Source organism: Chiloscyllium plagiosum, unplaced genomic scaffold (assembly GCF_037043375.1).
Source record: "Chiloscyllium plagiosum isolate Xiang-an unplaced genomic scaffold, Cpla_swu_hap1 HiC_scaffold_25, whole genome shotgun sequence".
In the NCBI taxonomy this organism is placed as follows: Eukaryota; Metazoa; Chordata; class Chondrichthyes; order Orectolobiformes; family Hemiscylliidae; genus Chiloscyllium; species Chiloscyllium plagiosum.
The window spans coordinates 51,250,363-51,275,428 of NW_028270163.1; the positions used below are offsets into that span (position 1 = coordinate 51,250,363).

At 42.9% G+C, this 25,066-nt stretch overlaps 2 protein-coding genes across 4 annotated transcripts in view; one reads left to right on the top strand and one right to left on the bottom strand.

Annotated features, from left to right (window-relative positions):
• Window positions 1–3,678: 3,678 nt before the first annotated feature.
• alyref (Aly/REF export factor) lies at window positions 3,679–12,921 on the bottom strand. 2 transcript variants are annotated; one of them, XM_043715020.2, is made up of 6 exons: window positions 12,380–12,921; window positions 10,782–10,913; window positions 7,628–7,775; window positions 6,503–6,566; window positions 6,043–6,205; window positions 3,679–3,932 (listed from the first exon to the last, which is right to left on the bottom strand). In XM_043715020.2, exons 1-6 carry the CDS (start codon window positions 12,653–12,655, stop codon window positions 3,918–3,920), a joined length of 798 nt encoding a protein of 265 aa, XP_043570955.1. In that variant the 5' UTR covers window positions 12,656–12,921; the 3' UTR covers window positions 3,679–3,917. The 2 variants fall into 2 exon arrangements, with proteins under 2 accessions (XP_043570955.1, XP_043570956.1); XM_043715021.2 differs by lacking the exon at window positions 12,380–12,921 and adding an exon at window positions 11,299–12,369.
• A 10,180-nt stretch (window positions 12,922–23,101) lies between these two features.
• Window positions 23,102–25,066, top strand: part of rgs9b (regulator of G protein signaling 9b) — a 92,685-nt gene continuing 90,720 nt past the window's right edge. For both annotated transcript variants that reach the window (XM_043715031.2, XM_088000724.1), the window contains exon 1: window positions 23,102–23,231. In XM_043715031.2, coding sequence (XP_043570966.1) covers window positions 23,169–23,231 — 63 coding nt within the window. In that variant the 5' untranslated portion in view covers window positions 23,102–23,168. The remainder of the gene's footprint in view (window positions 23,232–25,066) is intronic.

Here is a 25,066-nt window from a genome sequence, read left to right on the forward strand (position 1 = left end):
GGAGCTCTACCACCCGAGTTTGTATAACCAGTTCCAAAAGTGTCTGCAGACTTGCACATGAATGTCTTAAACAACCAGTTTGTATGAAGTGAAAGTCAAGCACTTTCTGTTGATGGTCTATTCTCGCCAGACCAAGGATAGCCGAGCTTCAGCAAGCATTGCAGCCAATAACCTGCTGTTATATATCTCAGGACATTAAATCATTTCATGGCCTTAATAGCTAGTTTAAACAACTTTAAAATGTTCAAGGCAGTGCCTATTTACCAATTTAGAAAACAGTATCAATTAATGATGAAGCCAATGTGGTGGCAGAGTTCATTGATGAAAGGCCTGAAATTGTTCAACAAAGAGGAATTCCATCTAAGCATTAAGTGGAAAATTTTAGGAGGTAAGTAGTGAGGTGCCATTTTTAAAAAGACTTGGATTTCATTCTTTGCAGTGAATTTGAATTGGCTACTGTATTATCAATACATTAATAATATGCGATCATTGGATGGGCTAGCATTGTCATTCATCTCATTTCCCTGACAAGCTAGTAGGGACCTGCTCCTTTGAACTACTGCAAGCAGCTTAAAAATGTGTTGCTGGAAAAGTGCAGCAGGTCAGGCAGCATCCCAGGAGAAGGAGAATTGACGTTTCGGGCATAAGCCCTTCTTCAGGAATCCTGAAGGGCTAATGCCCGAAACGTCGATTCTCCTTCTCCTTGGATGCTGCCTGACCTGCTGCGCTTTTCCAGCAACACATTTTTAAGCTCTGATCTCCAGCATCTGCAGTCCTCACTTTCTCCTAACTGCTGCAAGGAGAAAGCACTGGGCTACTTCAGAAGGCAGTTCAGAGTCCATGATGTTGATGAAGAACTAGTGCTACTTTGAAGCCTAAACTGGGAGAGAATGGCAGGTTTCCTTCTCAAAAGGGCATTAGCCAGTTGGGCTTTTGCACTAATCCATCACTTACATTTACTTTATTTTGTATATGTATGAAATGAGCTGCCAGAGGAAGTGTGGAGACTACTTAAATTGCAACATTTAAAAGGAATCTGAATGGGTATATGAATAGGAAGGGCTTAGAGGGATACTGGATGGGTGCTGGCAGGTGGGACTAGATTGGGTTGGGATGTCTGGTCAGCATGGGCCGAAGGGTCTGTTTTCGGGCTCTACATCCCTATGACTCTATAATCAGAGTTGCATTTTACACCACTTTTCATGTGCTCAGGTCACCCTCTAAGAACTTCACAGCGCATGAAATACTTTTTAAACTGTAGCTACTGCGGTAATGTAGCAAACATGGCTGCCAACTGGCACAGCAAACTTCTACAATGTGACATTAACCTGAACATTTCTAATTGAATGAGGGATTAAATATTAGCCATGACACCAGGGAAGCTTCACTGATCTTTAAAATATAGTGCCATGGTTTTGTGTTTAAAACAGTGTAAAATAGCTTAGCTTAACATCTTGGATTACCAATATTGCACTGGATTGTCTGGAACCTGAACTCAAATAACAAGAGTGCTACATGTTACACACACCAATAAAATGTATCTGAGATCAAAGGCATTAGGAGTAAGATATCCAGTCTTCATTATGAATGAAGTCCTCAGATGCATCATCTTCTAAGATGCATCTACTACCCAATCAGTACAGATATTAGGAAACAAGTATTTTTCCATACCAGATCCCAGGAATAATTCACTGCCATCACTTATTGAAAGTTAAGAGGACAAGTCAGTAACAATCACATGCTGCATTACTGTTTTTGCTTCTGTACAGATTGCTCCCCGCATTCATGGTTTGGAAATCTTCGGTCTTAGTCTTTTTTTTACATCTTTGATGACCTTCTGATTAGATAACTGGCCAGAGATCCCCCGGTGCTCAATTTATTTCCATTACCAGAGACAAAGGTTGGAATTTATAGGAGTTGTTACCTAACATGATAGTTTAAACATTTCCTCAACTTAAACAAGGCATTCACCATTCAATCCATAATTTTCACACCTAATATGGATTAACAGTCACAATGCAAAAGATATTTAAACTCTCAAAGCATGGGTAGAGATATGAAGGCATTGGACTGGGTTTGGTACAAAGAAACAAAGTGTCTCACTTACTTTTCTTGTTCTGAACACATTAGGATAGCTCTCCCCTTTAGCTAATGCCCTTTACACTCTGCATGTCTATAATCACCACTATATATTACCAACAATGGAGGGGGTGGAAGTGTACATTCGCTGCGATGCACTGACAGCATACAATTATAACAGCGTAGTGTAGAGACATTCTACAGTCATACTACAAACATCCAACTTAAAGAAAACTTATGAAATTTATTTTAGCCGGAATGAGCAAGTATCATAGTTAGCACATTTACCAGCGTAAGCTTGTGAATTTGTCACATGTTTCATTTCCAATCCTTCCAAATAGAAAATGCTGGAAATACCTCTGTTGAATACTGTGTTTCAGAAATCCTCTGCTTTTTTGCCAAGGCAAACAATTGCCAAGTGATTAAACAGTGACGGTGTAAGAACTCAATTCCCCAGTGCTTGGAGGACATGGGGGCAGTTTATGACCCAAATATTTTGGCAAAATAGATTATAAGTTCTAAACTTAATGAGTAAAATAATATGCAACTGATCTCCTGCCAAGTGGGAGACACTGGGGTTAACTAAATCAACTTCAGCCATTTTGCAGGTTGAGTTACTGCAGACATCTTGAAGTGTACATAGATTTCAGAACAAGAGAACACTAACATACCAATAAATGATGGAAATACTACGCTGTAATATGGTACAGATCAATCAAAAAGCAGTTTGAGTACAAATACTTCATAAAGTTCTTCAAATGATACAACTTGCATTCAAAACAAACTTAAGAAAAGGATACACCTTTTTGCTGATGGTTTATCAGTGAGGATATCTTGCATATGAATACTGATTCTCTGTCTATACCCAAAATGAGGCAAATTGGACAGATTATAACACATTTAGAAAATGGTTGGTGCTTTCAGCTTTATGGAGGAATCAAACCAGGTCTAACTTTATCCAGCATCAACCTGCTAGAGACCAATTAAAACCCCCCCCCATACAGATCAGGTAGAAAATACATGGAATACATGGGCTTTCGTATTTCAAGAAAAAAAAGTTATTTCAAGAACAAAACGTAACCAGCTAATTTTAAAAATCTGTAGTTGTCGTGCTCCAACAAAAATGATCCTGACATTTAAAAAAAGGTGAGCATTGGCAAGTTAATATAGAAACATCAACATACGTAATGAAAACCCCAGGAGTACTCTCTGGGTATGTTGCATTTATACATTTGAAAGGTTTTGATGCTGAAGTTTCTACAATTCATCAGAGTGCAAGATTCAAGTTAGAAACGGATGTTCAAACAATGATCAATGAAATGAACTCAAGTTTAAATACCCATGTTCTTATCACACTTGAACATTAGTATTCTGACAAATTCCAGATTTAGCTTGACTAACTGGTTCCAATATATCAAAAACCCCTTGTTAGCAAATTTAGTGTTAACTGGATAACTAACCAAATCTTTAGCCAAACACCATATTTCACTGCCTAACATTCAAATATTACAAAGATGCATCTTACATTAAGCTGTTACAGCAACTTTAATTCATAGATGGCCCTCCAAATTGCATAATGAGACAAGAAAGCCAGATACATTCAGTTAACAATGCGCATTTATTTCATGGTCTGGCTGGGCAAGTCCATCCTCCCATGACGACATGCAACCAATAAAACGTATCCCAAAATGAAAACATTCAGTACAAAACAGGACTGTGACTTAAAAAGTTACATATATTTAAAAACCTATTTCACGGAGTTACTAGACTACATTGTTCATGTCCCTCCCACAAGGAAAAAAAAAAATCAGCCACTGGCGAGTCAATTTCAAGGTCACTTAACTTGTGTCCATCTGAAAGAAATGAAACAATTACATGTTCAGCATATCAATTTTAAGACAAATATTAAAAAAGCTTCCAGACTGTTCAGCTGGACCCACACAACAGTTTGCAGTAAATCACAATTTTTATTTAATCATATAGACAGAATATCTGAAAATTTACAAGCCTCGGCTCCATGAAACAGCAGAGGAACCTTGATCACATCCGAATACCAATTATCCAAGTTTTGGATTATGCAAAGATGATCCCAAGGTCCCGATAGAAACATTATATCAAAGAGGTGTTTCGAACACTGATCGCATCTTCTGTTTACAAAGATTAAAAGTGAACTCTGCTTACTGGAATGCTGCAGAGAACAGTCCTGGTCATCGATGGGAGCCCAGGCACTGTGTCCAAATGACTGACCGCTGGCCTCCTCTCTCCCCCCACACTTTCCCGGGAGTACTACACAGGGGTGCATCCTAAACCACCCCTCTTCCCCAGATAATCTATCCAATATTGTCCTGTACAGGGTAAAGGTGGAACATGTCAAATCGTTGCAGTAAAAAGTTGTGTGGGGAGGGTTTGGACGGGGCTGTGGGAGGCAGGGGCTCAGGTGTTGTGTGCTGCTGCCTAGTCTCCTGAATGGGGAGCAGACCTAACTGCTTGATGTGTTAATCCCATTGAACTGATGTTGGGGGTCAGGGAGGTTTCAGCAATGCTGCAGGTCCCTTACACACAAGGGTGTGTCTGCTCAGAAACCCGGACAGAAGAGGGAGTAAGGCAGGCAGAGCGAGGAAAAAGGAAACTTCAGAAAACACCCGAGGCCCTAGAAGAGAGGCATTGAATCCATTAACCAAATAATTATCTGAACGAAATAGTGCCAGCCCATCTTGTTCAGAAAAATGAGGTTCCTCTGTACATGGTACAACTAGCTCATGCCCCTGCCTCCACTCCAAAGTATATCAGCTTGCGAAGCTAGTTACCAGATGCACTGAACTGGTTATGCCAGAGGTTCCTTATAAACAATAAAGGCATGCTAAGTTACTTTTTAAAAACAGAATCCCTGCTGACTTGGTTGTTAATGCCTTATCTGCTCAGCTACACAACTTTTATCTTACCTTTCATTTCCACATGCCAAATCAATTCAACGACCTTTCCTCACGCTATTCATATTCATCACAAAATTAATTCTATCCAAAAGTACACAACTTAAAATACAATTTTTCACCCCATAAACTTCAATCTGCTACACATTTCTTCCAGTAATCCTGAAACAGGCTTTACTAACAAAGGGGTGGCTCAAAAACAAACCATCTCCCACCCCAGAATATTCAACTTCTCTTTCATGTACACTGGATTATGATTCCTGAAGAAGGGCTTATGCCCGAAACGTCGATTCTCCTGTTCCTTGGATGCTGCCTGACCTGCTGCGCTTTTCCAGCAACACATTTTCAGCACTGGATTATCTACCCAATGTAGTGCACCGTCTGTTTCAATCCATTTTCTAAACTCTTCAGTTCAGCTTCAAAATCTCCCAAATAAAAGCATACAAGAAATTAAAGTACACTACACGTGAGATATAGTTGATTCACAGCTTTTCACAAAGTCTCATCACTGCCACTTTCAAGTCAAACATTTTGCATTCTCAAATATAATAAGTGAAGGCCTTTCCACCAAGCTTTCCGATGCCAGATAATAGATTTGCTCCCATAACCGTTAGTCCAACCTCAACCATATTTTTCTCTGAGGGATCACTCTTCAATTTCCTCTGAATTGTGACAATTTCTACTCCACTTATATATAGCCAAGTGGCACTTCCCCCCACCCCCCCAAGCAAGCAGCACACACCAATTAAACCCCGGGAGCCTCAGTGCGTATGGTGCAATTGATCAGCACAGCCAGTGATTTCAATTATTTTATAAAAAACAAAATAGACCGCCTAAACATAATACAGGTGGGACTCTTAGGGACAGATTTAAATCACACCAATAACAGAGTTGAAGGAGGGCTTTTGCCTGAAACGTCTATTTTCCTGCTCCTCGGATGCTGCCTGACCTGCTGTGCACCATTCTAATCTTAACTATACAATGAAGTGTTACAAATCCCAGGCTGCTTCAATAATAGAGACACCGGACTCACCCTGGCATTATAAGCATCCAATTGGGCATCCAGTTCTTCTGCTGATAGCTGCTGCCTTGGATTCCTTCCCCCACGACCTCTCCCACCTCTGTTGCTGCCTCTGGATCGCCTGCTTCCACCTCCAAAAGCACTACCACGAGATCGGTTTAATCCTCTGTTTCCACTACAATAATGGAAATGAAAAACAAGTGAAACACGTTAAAACTGTCACTCCAAAAAACCAACTTGACAGTGCTAACTCAGTAGGAGAAAGTGAGGACTGCAGATGCTGAAGAAGTGCTTATGCCCGAAATGTCGATTCTCCTGCTCCTTGGATGCTGCCTGACCTGTTGTGCTTTTCCAGCAACACTTTTTCAGTGCTAACTCAGTGCCTTCCTTATAATTTTAAACTCACGCAAATGTCATATCATAAAAATCCAAAGTGTAACAAAGGTAGCGATCAAGAGAAAAAAAAACTCACCTGACAAGTGGTCTCCTTTGGGCATCAATTTGTGAGGTAACCAGTTGAATGTTCATTGGTCGTCCTTTACCCCACAAGGAGACAGAAACAAAATTTCTCAGTTGGCAATTTTAACAGTGAACAAAGAACAAAGTAAAATCAGACCATTTACAGAAAAGCTATATTTTCAGGGAGTCTGATTCGAGCAGTATTGTTGCTCGTTATAGTACACAATCATTTCACAGATAATTAGGAACAGACAATAAATGTCAGCCTTACTGGTGGCACTCACATTCAACAAATTATATTTAAAAAGTTACTAGGTCACAGAGATCGCTCCATTTTAATTTTTGAGGGTAAAATTCACGCATCACTGACCAGGCCAACATTTGTGGCCCATTCCCAAATCCCCTTGAACTGAGTGTCTTATGAAATCCTATCAAAGGGCAGCTAACAGTCAGTCATTGTTACGGGACTGGGATCACATGTAGCCAGATGTAAAGATGGCAGATTTCCTTCCCTAGAAAAATGATATAGTGAACAGGATGGCTTTTTACAATAATTGACAGAGGTGAGTAGTGAGACATCTGTGATTAAGCAGCCCAGGCAATTAACAAACCCAAGAGAAGTAGCTACAAAGCTAGGAGATTAAAAAGTTAGCATTTAGAGGCAACAAATCAACACTCAACTTCAGCTGTTCAGGTTAAAGCAAAAATAAAGATGCTAAACAGGAAGTTCTTTTCCCCCAACCCGAAAGGTAACCCAGAATGTTGCTGGTATGTGTGCCCACCATCGCAAGTGTACATTTGTGTCGATATGGGAATCAAAATGCAAGGAAAATGTGGACTGAGCTGCATTAATCAGTTAATTGCAACTTGCACGAAGACAGTTAAATCCTGAAAGTATACATTGAGGGAGACCTGGAAGAAGAATGATTGAATAATTGTTGTGTTGCACCTTGAACAGAATAATGCTTTACATGTTTTTATAACATTTATAACAGCATACATCTGTAAATTTCACTATGTGAAGGTGTTTTCAGGATTGATGTGTTGTTAAGCTAATAACTTTAAGTTAAATTCAACTTAAGTTACAATCTTGTTTTATTCAATTCACAAGGATTCTATCATCCATGTCTAAAATTACCATCTAAAGGTACTCCATTATACTGCTTCATAGCTTTCAGAGCATCTGCTTTTCGCTCAAAGTGTACATCTGCCGTCCCTAGGCTGCGACCCGATCTATCATAATGCACAGCTGCTTTCTTCAATGTCCCAAATTCAGCAAAAAGTTCCTGAAAAATTAAAAACAGCACAATTCAAGTGCTTTACAAAGAGTAGACCGTGCATTGTGTCTCTGGATTAGAGGCACTAACATGACAAAATTTATTCTAATGAACTCAAAATTCTTGATACTAGCTTTCAGCACTTCCTATTCCCTATCCTCTCCTGTTGTATTTCACATTTATCTCAGAATAACTTGTGATTTTAAGGCAGCCAACAAAAGCACAAGAAATGTGTCTTGGTTTTGGCACCCCTCAAATGCCAGTAGATAGTGAACATGCATTTTTTTTTCTGCTAATAGCTCACTCAAGGCGAGTGAATTAAACCACCAGGGATGACTGGGAAGTGTTGACATACAATAATTAGTTTTAAACAAACTACAATAAAAAAAGACTAAAATGTGAACACATGCTGCTCAATAGTTCTGTTTAAGTGACAAAATTCCGAAAGAAAAATCCCTTGCTTATTACAAAAGGAAATGGAGTTTTACGTCATTTGATATCAGCTATGTCAGCTGTTCAATCTGCAGACAACATTAACACTTAACATTGCCAAACATCCCAAGTATTTCACAAATGTTAAATTTTGACATCTCTAACAACATTAGGGCAGGAAACCAAGTGTGGTCAAAGAACTAAGTTTTGGGAGTTTTCTGATATACACAGCAGTTTAAAGAAAACTTCCAGAGTTTAGGGCACTGGTGTGATCAAAATCAAGGATGAAATCATTGTCCAAAATAAAAATCAGAACAGTTCGAAAATCAAAAAAATAAAATGAAGCTCAGAGAATCAGTCTCATGTAGCAGGTATGCAAGAGATTCACAAGCCAATTGTTTAGTATGCAATACCTAAAAGCAGGGGAATGGTTAGCTTCCCTGGATTAGATTATCAACAGTATGGACTGTGCTAATGCCAGCTGTGGTAAACTGGGAAAATGAAGATGAGAACTGCAGGACAGCTCAGGGCAAAGCAATCAGCATTCAATTCAACAAATAACATTTAAATCAAGTTTGATTTCTGAAGGCACATTAATGACCCAGACCTGCAGCTACAAGACAAGTTTGAGGTCTGGAGACAATTCAAAATCTGGAAGCGTAATAGTCAGACACCAAATGTCCAAGGACAAGGTGAATAATGTACTGGAATTGTTACATGAAATTCAACACTATTCAAACGAGATGATGTATTTTGAGGAGGACTGCTCTCCCAAGGGAGAGAAGTAGTAGTTTGATGTAATGCACTTAGAGGAAGCAGAGGAATTTTCAATGTATCAACATATTGTAATCAAACCAAGTTACCTTAAATTGATGTGTTTGCCAAAGTGGGAAGGTTTGTAACCTGCAGATGGGGTGTTGGACATATATTCAAAAGAGCAGCCAAAAAACATGTAACATAATAAAACACGTTCTTCAGGGAGAAGAATGAGGGGGAAAAATAGAATAGCAAGGCCAACTGCTGGTACAGCAGGCAGTGAAAAAAGCTAATAGCATGCTGGCCTTCATAACAAGAGGAATGGAGTATAGAAGCAAAGAGGTTCTTCTGCAGCTGTACAGGGCTCTGGTGAGACCTCACCAGGAATACTGTGTGCAGTTTTGATCTCCAAATTTGAGGAAAGACATTCTGGCTATTGAGGGAGTGCAGCGTAGGTTCACGAGGGCAATTCCCGGAAATGCGGGACTCTCTTACCATAAGACATAGGAGCGGCAGTAAGGCCATTCGGCCCATCGAGTCCACTCCCCCATTCAATCATGGCTGATGGGCATTTCAACTCCACTTACCTGCATTCTCCCTGTAGCCCTTAATTCCTTGTGACATCAAGAATTTATCAATTTCTGCCTTGAAGACATTTAGCGTCCCAGCCTCCACTGCACTCTGCGGCAATGAATTCCACAGGCCCACCACTCCCTGGCTGAAGAAATGTCTCCGCATTTCTGTTCTGAATTTACCCCCTCTAATTCTAAGGCTAAGTCCACGGGTCTAGTCTCCTCACCTAACGGAAACAATTTCCTAGCATCCACCCTCTCCAAACCATGTATTATCTTGTAAGTTCCTATTAGATCTCCCCTTAATCTTCTAAACTCCAATGAACACAATCCCAGGATCCTCATATGTTAGACCTACCATTCCAGGGATCAGCTGTGTGAATCTCCGCTGGACACACTCCAGTGCCAGTGTCCTTCCTGAGGTGTGGGGCCCAAAACTGGATACAGTACTCCAAATGGGGCCTAACCAGAGCTTTATAAAGTCTCAGTAGCACAACGGTGCTTTTATATTCCAACCCTCTTGAGATAATTGACAACACTGCATTCGCTTTCTTAATCACGGACTCAACCTGCATGTTTACCTTTAGAGAATCCTCAACTAGCACTCCCAGATCCCTCTGTACTTTGGCTTTACGAATTTTCCCACCGTTTAGAAAGTAGTCCATGCTTACGTTGAAAGATTGCAGCGACTGGGCTTGTATACCCTTGAGTTTAGAAGGCTGAGGGGGGGATCTGATTGAGACGTACAAGATTATTAAAGGATTGGACACTCTGGAGGCAGGAAACATGTTTCCGCTGATGGGTGAGTCCCGAACCAGAGGACAGTTTAAAAATAAGGAGCAGGCCATTTAGAACAGAGTTGAGGAGAAACTACTTCACCTCGACAGTGGTGGGTGTGGAATGCTCTGCCCCAGAAGGCTGTGGAGGCCAAGTCTCTGGATACTTTTAAGAAAGAATTGGATAGAGCTCTTAAGGATAATTGAATCAAGGGTTATGGGGATAAGGCAGGAACAGGATACTGATTGAGGATGATCAGCCATGATCATAATGAATGGTGGTGCTGGCTCAAAGTGCAGAATGATCTACTCCTGCACCTATTGTCTATTGCATTACTATTTGAAAATAGGCTCTCACACCATCCTGTTCTATCCCTTGCAGTAAGAGTTCAATTCTACCCAAACTAGAATACCCTAAAACATTTCCAACCCACAATTCAGGACCAGAAAACAGAGTCAACATCCTGCACTTCACTTACCTGAATATCTGCATCAGACACACCAAAGTCTAAGTTGGACACCAAGAGTTTTCCGCCAGTTTCAACACCGCCGCTAGCGCCAAAACCACTGTCAAAAAGGTCATGCTGCCACTTGTCTGGGAGTTGTTTCGGCTATAAGAAAATAGAGATACACCTCGCTGACTTCCTACATTTTGCACCCCAATACATTGGTTAATTCACATGTCCACCCTACCTATCTCAATCCCACCCTACATTTACAACATACATAGGCAAGATTGAATCACTTGCTTTAGCAATTCTCGTGGGAGTTTCATTACACAAGGACACTGACCTTACCTGAAATGGGTTAACTATTTAACATAATGAGTGTATGCAATGAATATAACTTAGTATCTAATTACATCATTTTCACTATGTTCACTAAGTTAGCAACATATAAAGTGCTCCTGTATACACAATGATAGATGAAAATTAAGCACAGAAAATCAGATGCAACTGTTTACTTGGTGAGAAATGAATTCACTTATTATCCTACCACTGTTTCCACAGCACATCTCGAACTAAAGCCTGGATTCCTTCTAATAGCCACTAGCCAGATACTTTGGTGTGAAATTCTCCTCAGCTGGTGGCAGCTTCTCCGGCAGAAACAGCTACAACGCCTCCACCTCTTCCAAGTGGGTGCATTCCATTGTCCACAAATCTTAACAGCGCAAGAGTCCAAAACAAAGAGCATTTTGCATCGGCTGACTTCATTTCAATAGCACGGATTAAGAGTCCTTCAATAAAAAGAAATCCCATCACTTGCCAGGCAACCCAACCGAGTGTACGAAATGTTCACAGTTTTAATGAAAAGTCCAGAGAAACAAAAGAGGCAGTTCGTTGCAGTCCCGATCACTCCGAAGATGTGAAGGTGCTGTCGAGAAATGCGGCACAAATCGAACTTTTGACGTGGTAGAAGTGGAAAGGCAGTCCATGCTTTGTAAAAGCGTCCATGTGAAGCACAAAAGGGAGCGAGGGGATGGTTGCTGCCGCAGTGTAGCTGATCCCACGCTCCTCCCCGACATCTTCGTGCTCCGGCCTCGGAGCCGCCATTTTAAGCTCCCGCTGAATTCAGCCGCGGTTCCGCCCGTTAACCGCCTCCAACACACTCCGAGCTTAAAAAAACATTTTACACCGACGTTTTAGAAGAAGGAGGAGGAGGAGGAGGGAGGGTTGGGGAACGAAGAACGAGGGGCGAACCCGCTGCCGGCCTCCTGGGTAGAAATGGCGAGGCGTTTGCAATCCTTCCTCGATTCGTCGACGTTTCCGTGGGACAGGGGAAAAAAAAACTCGCGGCCAACGAGGGCCCGGGGGGTTGTTTTAAAATTAACGGGAAGAGATTTTTTTTGTAAAATTAAAAAAAAATCTACAACGGCTCCAATATGGCGCCGCTCGGTTCAAAATTCAAACCGATCGTTTTTATTTTTTAAAAAATGCACTTTTTCGGAAGAAAAAAAGGCAAAATAAAAATCTACAATGATTTGTTTTTCCTTTCTCTCTCTCAGGATTTAAATGAAACACATTTTTTTCCCCTATCATTCCTGTTTTTTTTTGTTAAAACCGCGGTCGCTTCCTACCCTGCTGTACGGAGCCGGTCGGTTTCTTCCCCGGATTGCACTCTGTCTGTTGCGCATGAGGCCTACAGCCAGGGCTCCCGCCCCAACTCCACCGCCACCGCGGCCTCCCGCTGCTCCTCGGCCGGCTAGGCCGCCCCCGCCGCCTCGGCCTGCTCCGCGGCCCATGCCGCCTCCTCCACCTCCGCCGCGGGCACCTCTGCCTCCGCGGCCGCCCGGGCTTTTCTGTCGGTTCAGTTTGATGATATCGTCCAGGGACATGTCGAGTTTGTCGCCCATTTTTTGTTTGTTTTCCTTCTCTCTCAATAAAACTTTTATCCCGCCCCGCGCGCGCGCACACACACACAACAACCGCCTCTTCACGACGGAGGGCTCTGCTTTCGATTAATCGACAGGGAAAAAAAAAAGATGGAGATGAAAAGCGTATTTTTTTTCCCTCAAAAAAGAACAAAACAAATCGATTGCGACGTTTCTTTATTGTTGAAGCGCTCCGTTGTGCCGCACTCGCCAACACAGTAATGGCGGCTTTAAGGACAAGAGAGGGCGGGAGGGGAAGGGCCGGCGCGAAAGTCGCCCACTGCGCACGCGCCGCCCGCCTCGGCCGGGTCACAATCGCGCTCGTCACCGCCAATACCGTCTGGGGGACGCGCCCAATGAACGTGCAGGGCGGGAAGGAAGGGCGTGGCCAGGATGGGTCCATTCACAGAAACTGCGGGCGTGCAGGACTCCCCCGCTCCCGCGCCGTCGCCCTGGTGATGGCGCGCACTGACGTCATGCAGAACATGATACCTCCCTGGGAGAAGCATTCGTTCATTGAGAAACACGCGGAACTCCCATAGGGGATGGGAGGGGGGATTTTTATTGGGGGTGAGGTTTAGAGTCATAGAGATGTACAGCATGGGAACAGACCCTTCGGTCCAACCCGTCCATGCCGACCCAATCTAGTCCCACCTGCCAGCACTCGACCCATATCCCTCCAAACCCTTCCTATTCACATACCCATCCAGATGCCTCTTAAATGTTGCAATTGTGCCAGCCTCCACCACATCCTCTGGCAGCTCATTCCATTCACGTACCACCCTCTGTGAAAAAGTTGCCTCTTAGGTCTCTTTTATATCTTTCCCCTCTCACCCTAAACCTATGCCCACTAGTTTGTTGGGGGGATTTATGGAGGGGAACGTGGAGGAGGGTTGTGTGGGTGAGATTTGTGGAGAATTTGTGTGGACAGAAGATTTGTGTGGAGGGATATGGGAGAGATTTGTGAGAGGGGCTTGTAGGGGCAGGGATTTGTGGAGGGGTGGAGATTTGAGTGGGGGCATTTGTGGAGGGAGGATTTGTAGTAGAGGGATTTGTGGGGGGAGATTTGTAGAGGGGGTTTGTGTGGGGTGCTTTTTTGGGGGAAGGATTTATTGGGGATGGATTTGTGGGGGAGAGATTTATTGGTGCAGGATTTGTGGGAGTTGTGGGGAAGGGATTTGTGGGGGGGAGTTGTTTGGGGTAATTGTGGGGGAATTTGTGGAGGGGTGATGTGGGGGGGATTTGGCAGGGAGAGAATGTGTGAGGGATGTGGGGAGATTTGTGTGGGAGGGATTTGTTGGGAATGTGGGGAGGATCTATGGACGGGAGATATGGAGGAGGGATTTGTGGTGGAGGTTGGATGTGGGAAGATTTGTGTGGGAGGACATGAGGGGGATTTGTGTGAATGGGGGATTTGTGGTGGTGGGATTTATTGGAGGAGTGATTTGTTGGGAGGGATGGGGGATTTGTGAGCAGCGGATGTGGAGAGATTTGTGTGGGAGGGATTTGCCTCTTGACCTTCCTGAATTATAATTATTCCACCATGCTTTCAACTGCCTAGACTCTAAGCACTGAAATTCCCTGCTTAAACTTCTTCAAGTTTTCTCTACTCATTTAAGACATTCCTTCAAATGTACCTCTTTGGCTCCTCCTCATGTGCCAGGTTCCGAGTTTGGTTTGATTATCAGCCCTGTCAAGTGTTTTGAGACATTTCTACCACTAAAAGCAAGATGTTGCTGTACTCTTCCAAGAACTATGTGTCTTCCTTCCTAGTTCAAATCCATGCCCAACCTCAGTGATAATCTCTTGCCTTGCTTCAAAGCATACATCTTTCATTTCACTCTCTTTCTCTTCCAAATTGCTGATTCCCATTTCTTACATTACCACAATTTGCCCAGTTAATGTGATGGAAATCGAACAAAGCAGTTGCAATGATCAGTACTGTGAGATGGTTTCTTTCGCACTCTGTTCCTGTTTCGTTTTAGTTAGTCAATGCAATTGGATTGGTGATGCAATGAATACTGTTAAACTTTAATCAGGATTTGTTGGTTCAAATCCCATTAGAGTTAAGCTCTGCTGCGAGCGTTCCTTTCTAAAACTGGACTTTGAAATGAGGGGTAATTAATAAGGAATACTGTTAATGTTGATGATGGGTGGGAAAAGGAAATGTCAAACTATTTTGAAGGCATTTCATTGAATACATAGTTGTATTTGAGCTTTGCAGATCCATTTATAACTTGAAAGGATTTACTGCTGAGTAGTCTGAAACAGGCTAACTTGTTTCAAAGGTATAACTGTGGAAAACCTGCGCAGTATTTTATTGGTTGTTATTTATGATTCTGCACATCATGTCCTTCAGAGTAAGATGACAGTAAGAAGCCCATGGGGACAAATACATCAAGTTTGAAATTTTGACATTCAGAAATTCATTAGTTGTGCTTGGCATCAGTCACTATCCCCCCAGGAACCATTATTCTTGTGTCTCATCTGCTGAAAATTGTCATTTCCTTGTTACATTACCATCAAGAGTGAACATATCCTTCATGGATTGTATAAGGTTCCGGCGTTAAAATCACTGCAACCAATTAAGGGATTAGTCAAAGAACATGAGGACACACCTGCCTGGTCACAATTGATTGTATTGATGATTATCATTGATTTTTTTTGTACAGAAATAAAGTGCTATAAATATCGTAATAAGGCCTATAACTGATAAATAAATTAATACTTTATGTGTTAGCATTTGAACAATTGCTACCAGGTTGGTCTGAGAATCTTAAGACTCTCGTCTTTTACTGCTGGTATGTTTCTCAAAGTCAGATTTATAAATAGCTGTTCCTTACAATGCCTGCATTTGTTTATGATAAACAGTTCAATGGATTAAAAACTATTCCATTTTGTAACAACATTTGTCATTATGGCTCATTATGATTTTCCATTTTCCAACTAAATTGGTTTGATTTTCAAGAAAGATTCTTAATATAAATATTAACATTTCAATGTAAATTATGGGAAGAGGGTTTTAAGAATGGTGGTACTGAAGAACATGAATAGAGTATGAAAAAGTGACATAGAAGAAATGTTTGGATATGTTGATAGGGAGAAGGCTTATGTGGAGCATGGCTCTGATGGGTCTAATAACCTGTTTACACATCTACTACAAACCGACCGACTCCCACAGCTACCTGGATTACACCTCCTCCCATCCTGCCCCCTGTAAAAACGCCATCCCATTCTCCCAATTCCTTCGACTCCGCCGCATCTGCTCCCAGGAGGACCAGTTCCAAAAACGCACAACCCAGATGGCCTCCTTCTTCAAGGACCGCAATTTCCCCCCCGACGTGGTCGACGATGCCCTCCACCGCATCTCTTCCACTTCCCGCTCCTCCGCCCTTGAATCCCGCCCTTCCAACCGCCACCAGGACAGAACCCCACTGGTCCTCACCTACCACCCCACCAATCTCCATGTACAGCGCATCATCCGCCGTCATTTCCGCTACCTCCAAACGGACCCCACCACCAAGGATATATTTCCCTCCCCTCCCCTATCAGCATTCCGTAAAGACCACTCCCTCCGTGACTCCCTCGTCAGATCCACACCCCCCACCAACCCAACCTCCACCCCCGGCACCTTCCCCTGCAACCGCAGGAGGTGCAAGACTTGCACCCACACCTCCCCCCTCACCTCCCTCCAAGGCCCCAAAGGAAACTTCCATATCCGCCACAGATTCACCTGCACCTCCACACATATCATCTATTGCATCCTCTGCACCCGATGTGGCCTCCTCTATATTGGGGAGACAGGCTGGCGACTTGCGGAGCGTTTCAGAGAACACCTCTGGGACACCCGGACCAACCAACCCAACCACCCTGTAGCTCAACATTTCAATTCCCCCTCCCACTCCACCAAGGATATGCAGGTCTTTGGACTCCTCCATCGTCAGACCACAACAAAACGACGGTTGGAGGAAGAACGCCTCATCTTCCGGCTAGGAACCCTCCAACCACAAGGGATGAACTCGGATTTCACCAGTTTCCTCATTTCCCCTCCCCCCACCCTGTCTCAGTCAAATCCATCAAATTCAGCACCGCCTTCCTAACCTGAGATCTTCTTCCCGACCTCTCCGCCCCCACCCCAGTCTGACCTATCACCCTCACCTTGACCTCTTTCCACCTATCACATTTCCGACGCCCCTCTCCCAAGTCCCTCCTCCCTACCTTTTATCTTAGCCTGCTGGACAAACTTTCCTCATTCCTGAAGAAGGGCTTATGCCCGAAACGTCGATTCTCCTGTTCCCTGGATGCTGCCTGACCTGCTGCGCTTTTCCAGCAACACATTTCCAGCTCTGATCTCCAGCATCTGCAGACCTCACTTTCTCCTAATAACCTGTTTCCATGTCGCAAATTGTTTTTTATATAATAAGGTTCTTCATGGGTCGTGAGCATTACTGGCCTGACCAGCATTTATAGATTATCCTCAATTGTCCATAGGACAGTTTGGAGTCAACTACATTGCTGTGGGTCTTCAGTCACCTGGATGCCCAAGATAGGTTGTTATGATGATCATCATTTTTATTAGTTCAAATCTGCCATGGTGGGATTTGAACCATGTCCCAGAATATTAGTTTGGGATTCTAGATTACTAATCTAGTGACATTAGCACTACACCAGACAGAACCCTACACTGTGGAAGCAGTCCGTTTGGCCCATTGACTCCACAATTACCTTCCAAAGAGCACTCCACCCAGAAACAGCCCCTACCCTATCCCAGTAACTCTGCATATCCCATGGCTAATCCATCTAATCTACACATCCCTGGACACAACGGGACAATTTAGCATAGACAATCTACCTAACCTGCATATCTTTGGACTGTGGGAGGAAACCCACACAGACACATGGAGAATGTGCAAACTCCACATAAATAGTTGCCTGAGGGTAGAATTGAACCCGGCTTCCTGGCGCTGTGAGGCCACGGTGCTAACCACTGACTGTTCTACAGGAGAAGAGTCTTAAAGAGAGACCTGGAGAGTTTTAGGAAAGAAATTCCAGACACAGTTGAAGGCATGGGTCCTAATATATTAACAACGAAAACGGAGGCAAACATGAGGATAGAATTAAAGGAAAATAGGGATCTTAGAGGCTGGAGGTGGTTCCAGAGAGAGGAGAGTGAGACAATGGGATTTATAAGGGGAAAAACAATGACTGCAGATGCTGGAAACCAGATTCTGATTCCAGCACCACTAATCCAGAAAATGGGATTTATAAGCAGATTCAAACTTTAAAATTGCAACACTACTGGACCAGAAGCTAATATAGGTCAGCAAACACAAGTCTGATGAATGAATGGGACTTGATGTGAATTAGAGTGTGGATTGCATACTTTTGGGGTGCTCTGATTAACAGACAGTGCAAGGTAACTGGCCCGATGATTACTGGAATAGATTCAGTGCAGGACTGACTGTCACTCTTCAGATTATACGTTCTATGTAGAGTTCTCAGAATCACAAAATTGTTACGATGCAGAGGTTATTTGACAGATTGTGCCTACACCAGCTCTTCAATCAAACATGATTATCTAGTCAAGATTAGAGTGGTGCTGGAAATGCATAGTAGGTTAGGCAGCATCTGAGGAGCAGGAAAATCGACGTTTCAGGCAGGAGCCCTTCATCAGGAATGATTATCTACTGTTCATCTCCTGTCTTTTCTACATAACTTTGCACACTATTTATATTCAAATAATCATCCAATGCTTTACTGAATGTCTCAATTGAACCTGTCTCCATCACATTTCCACACCCTAAATACTCACTGTGTGAAAAAGTTCTTTCTCACATCGCCCTTGCTTCTTTTGCACATTACTATGTATCTATCCCTCTCACTCTTGTTCCTTTTAAGAGTGAAAACAGCTTTTTCTGTCTACTCTATCCAGCAGGCTCATGATTTTTAAAACCTCTATCAAATCTGCTCTCCGCTGTTTTTATTCCAAGGAAGACAGTCCCAACTTTTTCAATCTATTCTCATAACTTCAGGTTCTCATCCCTGGAACCTTTTTGTATATCGCTTCTGAACTGTCACCAATGGATTCACATCTTTCCAAAATGTGGCACCCAGAACTGTATACAATATTTCTACTGAAGTCTAAGTGGTTTCTACAGGTTCAACATCATCTCCTTGCTCTTATGTTCTATGCAACCATTAATAAAGTCAAGGACACTGTATGCTTTATAACTCATCTCTCTACCAGCATCTGCAGTCCTTGTTTTTACCTCATCTCTCTACCTGTGTTGCCATCTTCAAAATCTATGCAATGATGGCCATGAGTGTATCCATTCCTGCACCACTTTAGAATTTTACCTCCAATTTATACGGTCCTTCAGTATTCTTCCTATCAAGTGCAATATTTCACACTTCTGTGCATTGAATCTCATCTGTCACCTAACCACCCAACCACTAACATGTCAATGTCCTTCCTCAGTTCCACACCATCCTCCTCACACCTTACAATTGTCCCTTGTTTCATGTCATCTGCAAACTTTGTCCCTGCACCAAGATCGAGCTCATGAACATATGGGAACTTCACCAAAAACCAACCTCTGAAAAATATCTATTGACGACACTGTTTCTAACCTCTAACTCTCCGTAAAGTCTAGCAATGAGTCAATTGTCTTAATTCCTCTCCATGTGGCTGAGTGTCAATATTTTATTTGGTATGCACCATTGGGACATCTGAGTTTATTGCATTATAGGTCTATATACTTGGCAAGGTTTCCCTCCTTCATTTTCCATTCAGACATTTTCATAATAGGTGCATGTCCTGTGCAATTTACATGAACTACACAGGGTCAACAGATTTTCCTGGTATTTAATACCAAGAATGATAGGGCAAATTTAAAATAATTGAAAAAGGAAGTAAAATTAAAAGTGATATGAAGGATGAAAAGCATTTTCACACACCTCAAATGGTTAAGATCTGGAATGAAGGCAAGCTCAGTCAAAGCATTCAATAGTTGTTTGGAAAGGAATAATTTGCAGGGTTGCAAAGGGAAAGTGAGTGTGGAGGGGGAAGAAAGGCAATCAGTCAATTGTTCATTTAGAAAGTGGCACATGTACAAAGGGCTGAGTGGCCTCCCTCTGCACTGAAACTATTTTGATGTAGGTTTGCTCGCTGAGCTGAAAGGTTCAGTTCCAGATGTTTCATTACCTTTCATTAACATCTTCAGTGGACCTCATGCGAGGCAATGCTGAAAATTCCTGCTTTCTATTTATATGTTTGGGTTTCTTTGGTGAAGTTATTTCCTGTGGTGAAGTCACTTCCTATTCCTTTTCTCAGGGGGTGATAGATGGGGTCTAACTCGATGTGTTTGTTGATAAGAGTTTCCATTGGAATGCCATGCTTATTGGAATTCTCGTGCGTTTGTTTCCTCTTGTCCTGGGATGGATTTATTGACCCAGTCGAAGTGGTGTCCTTCCTCATCCGTATGTGAGAGAGGGTCATGTCTTTTTGTGGCTAGTTGGTGTTCATGTATCTTGGTGGCTAGTTTTCTGCCTGTTTGTCCAATGTAGTGTTTGTTACAATCCTTCCACGGTATTTTGTAAATGACGTTAGTTTTGCTCATTGTCTGTATAGAGTCTTTGAAGATCATTAGCTGCTGTTTTAGTGTGTTGGTGGGTTTGTGGTATACCATGATGCCAAGGGGTCTGAGTAGTCTGGCAGTCATTTCCGAGATGTCTTTGATATAGGGGAGAGTGGCTAGGGTTTCTGGACGTGTTTTGTTTGCTTGTTTTGGTTTGTTGCTGAGAAATCGGCGGACTGTGTTCATTGGGTATCCATTCTTTTTGAATACACAGTATAGGTGATTTTCCTTTGCTCTGCGTAGTTCGTCTGTGCTGCAGTGTGTGTTGGCTCATTGAAATAATGTTCTGATGCAGCTTTGTTTGTGAGTGTTGGGATGATTGCTTCTGTAGTTCAGTATTTGGTCTGTATGTGTTATTTTTCTGTAGACGCTTGTTTGAAGTTCCCCATTGGCTGTTCGCTCTACTGTGACATCTAAGAATGGCAATTTGTTGTTGTTTTCCTCCTCTTTAGTGAATTTTATGCTAGTAAGGGTATTATTGATGGTTTTGAAGGTTTCCTCTAACTTGTTTCATTTAGTGATGGTTGGCAGAGCTGTTTGCTCAAGTCTCTGGATTACTGCCTCTGCTAAGAACCCTGATATCAGAGATCCCATGGGTGTTCCATTGGTTTGTCTGTAAGTTTTGTTGTTGAAGGTGAAGTGGGTGGTAAGGCATAGGTCCACTAGCTTGATGATATTCTCCTTGTTAATGAAGTTAGTTGTGTTTGGTGTATGTGTCTTTGGGTCTCCTAATAGTGTAGTCAGTATTTCCTTGGCCAGGTTAATGTTGATTGAAGTAAACAGGGCTGTTACATCAAAGGAGACCATTATTTCATCCTCTTCTATCTTAGTATCTTTGATGGTCTGCAGGATTCGGTGATGATAATGGAATAGGACAATGGAGCGGATGGAGTGGCGTGAGACTTCTACTCAGTGTTTTAGTCTTTCGTGTAGCTCCTTGGCCAATATGTAAGTTGGTGTTCCAGGCAGTGAGACTATGGGTCTGAGGGGGGCTCCTGGTTTGTGAATTTTGGGTAATCCAGTAGAAGCGTGGTGTGTTGGGTCCGTCTGGTTTCATTTTTTGGAAGTCAGTCTAATTTACTTGTCCAGATTTCTGAAGTTTTTTGAGTAGGGCTGTGATTCGGTCTAGTTGTGGGGTCTGAAACTATTTCTTTACACGTTCACGGTATGTGCATATCATAGTTAGGCCAGCATTATTGTCCAGAAGACAGTAAACAGTCAACCACATTATGGGTCTGGAATCATATGTAGGCCAGACCAGGTAAAGACAGCAGGCTCCCTTCCCTAAAGGACATTAATAAACCAGACATTACAACACTCAAGACTGGTAACATGTTTATCATTAGGCCATTCAGCTCTTGACCTCATTACAGTTTTACACAAAACATAGAGCTGAATTCCACAGGTGAGGTAAGAGTGACTGGCCTTAACATTAAGGCCACATTTGACCAAGTGTAACACCAAGGAACCCTATCAAAACTGGAATTAAGGGGAGTCAAAGGTGAACTCTCACTGGTTGAAGTCATACCTGGCACGTAGGGAGATGGTTGTGGTTGTTAGTGATCAGTCATCTCAGCTCCAGGATACCTCTACATGTGTTACTCAAGGTAGTGTCCCTGGGCCATCCATCTTCAAGTGCTTCGTCAATGACCTTTCCTCTATCATAAAGTTCAAAGTAAAAGCAATCTATGTGCAATTGCAGCAAGACCTGGACAACATTCAGGCTTGACTGATAAGTGGCAAGTAACAGTCATATCACATTAATGCTAGGCAATGGCTATCTCTTAGAGAAAATCAAACCATTGTCCTATTCCATTATCATCACCGAATCCACTACTACCAATATCCTGGGGTTTACCATTAATAGAAGCTGGACTGAACTAGTTATACGAATATGGTGAACACAACAGCAGATTAGAGGCTAGGAATCCTGCACTGAGTAACTCACCTCATGATTTTTCAAAGCCTGTTCACCATCAACAAGGCACTAGTCAAGAGTGTAATGGAATATTCCTCACTTGTCTGGATGAGTGCTACTCTAACAACACTCAAGAAGCTTGTCACTATCCAGGACAAAGCAGCCTGCTTGATTGGCACTGTATCCAGAAGAATCCACTCCCTCACCACCGATGCTCAGTAGCAGCAGAGTGTACTATCTACAAGATGAACTGCAGAAATTCACAAAGATCCTTCGACAGCACCCTCCAGACCTATAACCACTGCCATATAGAAGGAAATTGGCAGCAGATGCATGGGAACAAAAATTGCAAGATCCCCTCTCAGCCATTCATCACCCCGACTTGGAAATCTATCACCATTCTTGAAGTGTGGTTGGGTCAAGGTTCTAAAGTTTCTTTCCAGTTAGCTGTGAGGATTCTAATATGCGCAGATCACTACAGTACTGCAGTGGTTAAAGAAGGCAGCTCACCACCACCCTCTCAAGGGTAACTAGGGATGGGCAATAAATGCTGGTCTCGTCAGCGACACCCAAATCTCACAAATGAAGTTAAAACTCGAGTTTTTTTCTTTGAATTCAACCTTCATCTGCCATACCCCGTAATGTGAGACTGTGGTCTGATGACTAGCCCTGTGACAATGACCCTTGAACCCTCATCTCCCCTTAAATTCAGCAAGTTGTTGTTGCCTTTTGCTCCGTCGCCGGCGGGACTGCGCATGGTGCCGGGCCGGGCCTCTCGCTGGTGCGCAGACTCCCCGGCGCGCGCCGCCCGTTGCCTTGGCAGCCGGGGGTGGCGTGTGGCGGGTGAGGGCGAGTCTGCGCAGTGGCCCTTCTCCGAGCATCAGTTGGATACAGTTCGTTCTGAAAGCTTGAGACATTGTAACCTGAGAGAGAGACAAACATGACCATCAGAAACTTCAATCAAGGGCAACAATACCGGCCTCGAATGGCTTTCCTGCGTAAGGTAAGGGAGAATTTGTATTTTTTTGTTGTATTAATAGCTGTACCAGTCCTGCTCAGCCGTTTCGTATTTAGTGAGACAATTTTGTAAAGCTAAGATCTTGGATCCGTGAAGGAAAAATTGGAGATTGGAGCTTTCCTCCTCTTTGAAGTGCAAATTAATGTTATGAATAGTGAAATTTGGGCATATGGGTATAAACGTCTCTCTCCCACATACACACGTGCCCGTATTATTTAGGGTTTGTTTATTTATGTTAGCCCAGTTCGCCTACATGAGAATGAGCAACAGATTTCAGTCCTGCACTAGAGCAGTTAGCGGTCTGCATGTATTCAACTCACTGATGCAGAACGCGAACTGTGCGATCTCTGCACCAGCCTGGCATTCACCATCTACTTAATTTTTCGTTTGCCCTGTGAATTTTGTGCTGAAATCATGAGACGTTTCAGAAGATGCATTTTAATTTTTTTTTGCAAAATGCTTCCCTGCGTCTCTTGCATAGCTCAGTATCGCCCGTTTAAGACAAACTTAAGTAAAATCATCTTGATGGAACCAATCGACAATTTAAAAAACAAGCAGGCAGAGCATGTTTGGGTCACATCGGGATTTAAAGCAGTCGGAGACTTGTCGGTCGCTTATCCGCTTTCGTAGAATTAGCTTTACTGAGAGTGACTGGCACACCTCGTACTTAAAACATTCCTCAATCAGACTGTCGAGCTCAGCAGTAGTGTATTGCCTATGCTAAAACGACAAATTAAGCAATAACGATCAATATTTAACACGGGACATTTCCACAAATCTCACTTAAGCATGTACTCTCTCATCCCTTTACCTAATTCCCATTCTTTGTCACAGTCTTCTATTTTCAGCATTTTCCATTTTGCCTCTCTGTGCTCATTAAACAAAATAAGGTTCTGCGGATGCTGGGGATCCCAAATAAAAACAGAGCATGTTGCAAAAGCTCAGCAGGTCTGGCAGCGTCTGTGGACAGGGGAACAGAATTAACGTTTCGAGTCCATTATGAACGGAACGGAGGGTTTCTGAAAAAAAAGTCATATAGACTGGAAACGTTAACTCTGTTTTCTCTCTCTACAGACGTTGCCAGAGCTGCTGAATTTCTCCAGTACTCCCTGTTTTTATTTTGGTTTACCCTGTCAATTTCATGATTTCTAAATAAGCAGTATTCCAGCAGTCAATTTGTCAGTGAACATTAAGAGTGCAGGCATTAAAAGAAGAATTGTTGGAGAAACTATGCGGGTCTGTGGAGAGAAAGCCAGAGTCAACATTTCAGGTCCAGTAACCCATCTTCAATTCTGGACTGGAAATGGTTCACTGGAGGCGAAGACATTAAAGTGAGTGCAGGTATTAAAAAAAAGACTGGTTACTGGGAATGAAATGTTCTTTGCAGTCTCGTTGACCCTGGTGAGCCACGCTTCCCAGTTGTCTCTCTGAGACAGTGCTGCTGGTGATCTGTGCGTGGGCAGTTACATTTCAGTTTTGGGTAGACCCCACCTCGCAGTCCTCGGATTAAATGCAATCTCGCTCATAGATGCCTCTGGAATAGTAAAGCAATCGAAGCTGGAAGCGTCATTGAAATGCACACCGTTGGAGGGAGCGACGTTTCGGAGAAATTTGCTGCATTTTCACGTTTGATCAGACTCATACATTTTTCCTCCCCCGCATCTCGACGTCAGCTCCAAGCTCAGTTAGTCGTTCTCCCATCTCTGAGTCAGAAAGTTGTGGGTTCAAGTCCCACACAAACATAAAAATCGAGGCTGACACTCCCGGTGGACTGTGTTAAACCCAGACCTGGTTTGCTCTCGTAGCTGGTCTCACAGATC